Here is a 5,747-nt window from a genome sequence, read left to right on the forward strand (position 1 = left end):
CTGTCTGTCTTGTCTCGTTGTTGTTGTGTGTGTGTGTGTGTGTGTGTGTGTGTGTGTGTGTGTGTGTGTGTGTGTGTGTGTATTTTTTTATAAAATCATAATAATCTAATAAATACCAATATTTGAACAAATTTTTCATGATTTTTAAAGCAAGAATTTACAATTATAACAGACGTATATTTTTATATAGTTTCAATTGAACATGTGAATAAGAGATTTTTATAAAACGATTGGTTTAAAGGGATTAATCGTTCTGCGCAATTTCATAAGAGAATAGTTTAAAACGTATAGGTTAAATAAAAGTCAATTCAGTTTTACCTAAGTAACGGAAGTGTGCTTCAACTATTCATGCTAGAGAAAATCTTCCGAGCTATTGTAATTTCTTTAATTAATAAGAAGTAGTATATTACTGTGCAAGAGACGAGAAAAGTTTAAAACTCTGAATATACTTTTAAAAATTCAAGTGCTCCAAGTGCATTAATCGTCTTCTTGGGGTAGAATAATGTAATAATTTTTACTTTGTTTTTTAATCTCCAAACAGTAAAGTTAAAAAATGTCGATATATACAAAAAAAAATGTTTTCGTAGCGTCACATACATAATACGAAACTCACTGCACAGCACATTTCATTTGAATTATCACTTACCTTGTTCCTTCTCCGGAATTTTTGCAGGTGCCTTCTTTTCGGGTGCTTTTGGTGAACAATTCTTTCGCGCTGGCCTCACAGTTAATGTCGGTGGAACCTGTCAGAGATAAGCAAATACAACTGTAGTTCATTTTTATTGAGATATAATAGACTTATTGTCTTGTCTTTATGTATGTGTTATGCCATCGAAGTGCAAACATGTAAAGGATATACTCACCACTTTCTCGGACCTTTCGCCCGACGGTAATCTGGCTATGGCCGCGTCAGGACTGTCCTCAGGCGGTGGAGGTTGCACAATCCAATTGTATTCTCGTTTCTCAACAGGCAGGCCCCATCTCTCGTACTCGAGACTTTGCGTGCGCAAGGTCTCGTAGCAATCCAAGCACACCACCGCAAAATCGCCGTTTTCTAACAGTAGGCTTTTCTCCGGTTGCCTATGATACCTCAGGAACGGAAAGTCCTTTACTGGCAGCGCTCGTACACGTTTTCTGTACGTTACAATGCCGCAAACATAACAGCAATAATCATGGGTGTTATATTGGCGCTCGGCGGCGTTCACTTGTTGACCACTGGAGAGAGATTCGTGCTGACGCCATTGCGCCAACAATGAATGATAACAAAACGTGCAGACCAGGGCAGAGCCGTCCTCACGGAGCTGTTCGGCATTCGGTGGTGACTGGTGGCGCAACAGTTCCGGGAAAAATGGCGCGTTTCGACCCTGAGGACGGCCATACAAGACTCTTGCTAGAGTTAAATCACTGTGTAAACCGCATAAGAAACAATAAATCGAGCTGCTCGATGTGCCCGGATTGCTTCCGAACGTTCGATCCGAACTGGAGCTCGGTGGCGTAGCAATTGACCGATTCACATCACCATTTGGATGTGGACTAGGAATATCATACCTGGAATTTAAGATATTACAAATGTTACATTTTTAATTATCATGATATAACATTTAATGAAGATAATTCTAGAAACAATTACTTTTTTCAATGTAAATTGTTCACAGAATTGTGTAACTGTTCATCTTTTCATGAAGATAAAATTATAGATATTTATACAAATGTGATAGATATAATTATAGATAAAGCCATTTTAACACACAAAACATTTCTTGTGGTTTGCATTATTAACATGCATAATATATGCAAATCATTTAAGATTAACAGTTAACGTAAATTGCGGCGGACTAACCTGCGACGTTCTAAGGGAACCCGTTCAGCATCCATGCTTTCCCACTGTTGCGCAAGATGATTTACGCAGTGACTACACGCCAATACTCTTCCATGACTATCCATGCAAGCGTTTTCAGACGTACGTGCCATTCCTCGTAAGCAAGGAAAATGCATAGCATGTGAATTCATTCCCTCCGGGCTGGTAGATAACCTAATAAAGATAAAATGTAGAATTATCGATATTTCGATAATTTGATATTTATAAAACTGTAATTTTCTCAGTGATATTTATATATAATAGAACTTACCATTCCATATGAGTACGAGGATACAATCTTTCACAAATATAGCACCTATAATTTTGGCCAAGCGCAACAGTTCCATTTTCTGCAGGACCGTTGCTAGGTGAATTTCGTTGCCCAGGTGTGGGAGCTTTCACGGAGGTACTGCTTCGTTGCTTATTTGTAGCAACCGTTGACTTGTTTAAGTCGTATGGCTTAAAGCGAATATCGTTACCAGCTAAATTGGCTGGAGATTTTGGAACAGCAGGCCGTGGCGAAGGACCTACAGTAAAAACGTTCAATTATTTTAGACACATCTGCAAATATCAATAAATATAAAGTATAAATGTTTTTTAAGATTAATGAAAATTAATAACCTTGTTGACGGAAATCTACATTTTGTCCGGCTGGCTGTGCCTCGTTATTTTCTCCGCCAAACACTTGCTGCTTTTGCGGGATAGCTTTGTAACAAATGGAGCAAACCTGCACCATTCCCTGAGGACTAATAGGACTAGCTCCTGACGGAGGTCTCAGAGAATAAATAAAAGGGAAGTACACCTCCTTCTCTGGATTAGGACAGCAATACAGAAGTCTAATACTGGATGAAGGGTACTCGAGAGCGCAAGTGTAGCAAATAAATGTGGTTGTATCCATTGTAGGTGCTTGCCGCTTGCGAAGCGTATAATTTCTATCACCATGCGGTACTCCTTGCCGTGTATATGCTTTCCACTGTATTAAAAGATGATTCTGACACGCTGAGCAGGCCTAAAAAATAAAAATATATGAATTATTATATAAATATTAAAAATAATTTTTTAACAAGTATATCAAGAAAATAAATATGTCGGAAAATATACCTGTACTCGTCCAGCACTGTCCATGGGTCGACTTCTACTTGGCCTAGGATGAAGCATCAGTGATGGAAAGAATGGCGGTGGACTGGAAGCAGGATGCGGTGGAGTTGGCAGTGGCTTCGCAGCGATATGACTGAGAGATCCTCTCTTGAATTCGTCCCCGCATACATAACAGACTTCTGTGACCGAGTTTTTGTCCGGCATCGACAGATCCAGAATGTCCGTGCCGACGCTAGATGATGATCCACCGCTATAGATAGCTGCAATCGCAACGTCAGACAATTGATTACACAGTTCGTTCATTGTCGACGAATGCAATTTACGCGACGTCGCGTAAAATCTATGAACGCGCGACAATACAACTGGCCATCCTATTTGTCCTGAGAATCGCACACATCTTCGACATTATCATCGCGCTTCACGTGGCCCACTTAGAAACTGTATTTTTTTGTGAGTTTATCTCCATGTTATATTCACGCTATATTCGAATACGGAGAGTGTTGATAATTTCTCGCGCTTTCATATACGATAGCGAATACAGTGTTTCAATAGCTCCATTTCGAACGACCCGGTTATCTGTCGGGGCACCCGCTGACTAATGAATATCAGATCGGCCGGATCGAAATTGTAGAGGTCACCAAAGCTCAATAATCCGCGAACGCGAGCGGAGCGCGGGAGGAAAATCGCCTAGAATCACCACTCAGATCAGACGTGCACGTTGAATGAATCGGATGGCTCTTTGCCGCGACTTTCATATAATTCTTATCTACAAAACTGTTAACCTTTACTTTCAAACGTTTACATTAGCGCACGGAAGGACTAAGGCCAGCGTAAATAATGACCCGATTCGTATATTTACCGCGTACACATTCTGAAACGAGATAACGTAATAGAAGTAAAAAACAGCTTTTACTTCTGATAGCGGATAGCTCTATAGCGCTTGTCCAAGGTGATTTCATCCAAGTTATTTCGTTAAGTGTACACTTCGAACCCGTTTTAAATATTAAAACGCTTCAGCACGATTGCCACTAAATATTTTTTCATTCACACTGTCGTATATATATCTCTCTCGTTGATACTTTATCTATATCTAATTGTAAGTACACTGCTGTTAAAGATATCGGTCTCTTAATATAGGATGGCCAGTAAGTTGTAATAAATCGTAATAACTGGTAAAGTAGTGTGATGTGTACCTTATCGAGGATTTGAGTATCAGAAAAAAGACAAGTATCTTACTATTTAATAAATACTAATTTCATAATTTATATACGTTACCAATTTTATTTTTTCTTTTATTTTCGTTGAAATAATTTCTTGAACGATTATACCACAATTTACCATATTGAACAGTACATTCTTTGATTCTCTCAAAGTTAGGAATAAAAGCAGTAAGTTGACCTTAGATAAAGATCCAATTAAACTCCCTCGGTCAATTTAATAATTAGGAAGATCCCGACAGTTGCTTTCGCGTCTTGTTTTATATATACACGTTTCTTTAAAGAACGCTTCTTATCGATAATAGTATTATCACCCAAAATTATTTATTAAAAAAAGTAAAAATATTTTTAGACAATTACAGAAAATATTTATTTATCATTTTTGTAATTAAAAAAATATTTGTACTCTTTTTAATATGTTGTTTCAGATAAACAATAATGTTTATTTGTAATTTGGAATGTGCAAAACAAAATATAAAAATTACAAATAAATACATAAAAGATACACGTTTTCTTTCTCTCAATTTCAAATATGGATATTAATAGACGTTTGATGAATAGTAATTAACCTGCAGGCGGTGGTAAGGTGGGTTGTGGGGCAGGTGAGCTTCTAGGTGCGTGTCTTAGATCCAATGCCGCCTCATTGGATATTCTAGTGTCTTCGACGGGCTGTCGTGGGCTCTGCAACCTTTGATGAGGTGATTGCAATCTATGGTGGGGAGATTCCATTGTGAGTCTTGCTTGTTCCAAGTGCCTATGTTCCGCCGTGTTAGAATGCGGCCTTGACACCTCGACAATCGAATTCGACGGCGGTCTAGCCTGCTCGATTCTTGGCGAAGGCGAGGGTGGTAATCGAGGTGAGACGCCAACCGGTCGACTTTCCTGTCTGAGTTGTGGCGTCTGATCGTTCGTCAAGCCTAGAACTTGGGCAGCGTACTCGCCCTGAAGTGCCATTTCTGCTCCTGTGAATGGCCCGCCGTCGCATCTCTTCAACCAATAAATTCGCTGACTGTGAGGTCTAGCTTCTCGTTCGTAGCTCTCCCACTGTTGTAACAGCAGAATGTAACATAGATTGCAGGCCTTGACAGCACCGCTTCTAACACCATCGCCGCGATAGCCATTTGGCGGCTCATGTGATTCAAGAAACGGAAAATAGGGCTCATTGGGCGAACCACCTGAACTTGGTTTCACTCGTAACCAATGTTGCTCGCTGTGGCCCACGGCGCCGCAGACGAAGCAGATTCTTACTCCGCCGCCGTCCTCGAGCGGATTAGGCTGTGCATTCGTGAGCGATTGCCCCTCAAGTCCCGAATCATTCTTCACATATAATTTGCTTTCCATCATGTCAGGAAACCATTGGATCCTTTTTTAACGCCCTCTTATATCTTCGTGTTTGGCACGCATGTACGATCAGAAATCACAGTGATTGATAGAGCTTCTATCTTTTGTGTATATCTGAAAATACAGAATTAAGTTTATAAATAAATTATATATGGTATACATTTGTGATTCTAATATATCATTTACATATATATATATATATATATATATATATATATATATATATATATATT

At 39.2% G+C, this 5,747-nt stretch overlaps 1 protein-coding gene across 1 annotated transcript in view; it reads right to left on the reverse strand.

Moving 5' to 3' along the window:
- Window positions 1–5,517, reverse strand: part of LOC105625887 — a 94,549-nt gene extending 89,032 nt beyond the window's left edge. The window contains exons 1-7 of the mRNA XM_012207197.1: window positions 4,743–5,517; window positions 2,960–3,216; window positions 2,480–2,867; window positions 2,130–2,385; window positions 1,841–2,032; window positions 864–1,548; window positions 647–743 (exon numbers count right to left, since the gene is read on the reverse strand). Coding sequence (XP_012062587.1) covers window positions 647–743; window positions 864–1,548; window positions 1,841–2,032; window positions 2,130–2,385; window positions 2,480–2,867; window positions 2,960–3,216; window positions 4,743–5,517 — 2,650 coding nt within the window. The remainder of the gene's footprint in view (window positions 1–646; window positions 744–863; window positions 1,549–1,840; window positions 2,033–2,129; window positions 2,386–2,479; window positions 2,868–2,959; window positions 3,217–4,742) is intronic.
- Window positions 5,518–5,747: the final 230 nt, after the last annotated feature.

This window comes from Atta cephalotes (genome assembly GCF_000143395.1).
Source record: "Atta cephalotes unplaced genomic scaffold scaffold00004, whole genome shotgun sequence".
In the NCBI taxonomy this organism is placed as follows: domain Eukaryota; kingdom Metazoa; phylum Arthropoda; class Insecta; order Hymenoptera; family Formicidae; genus Atta; species Atta cephalotes.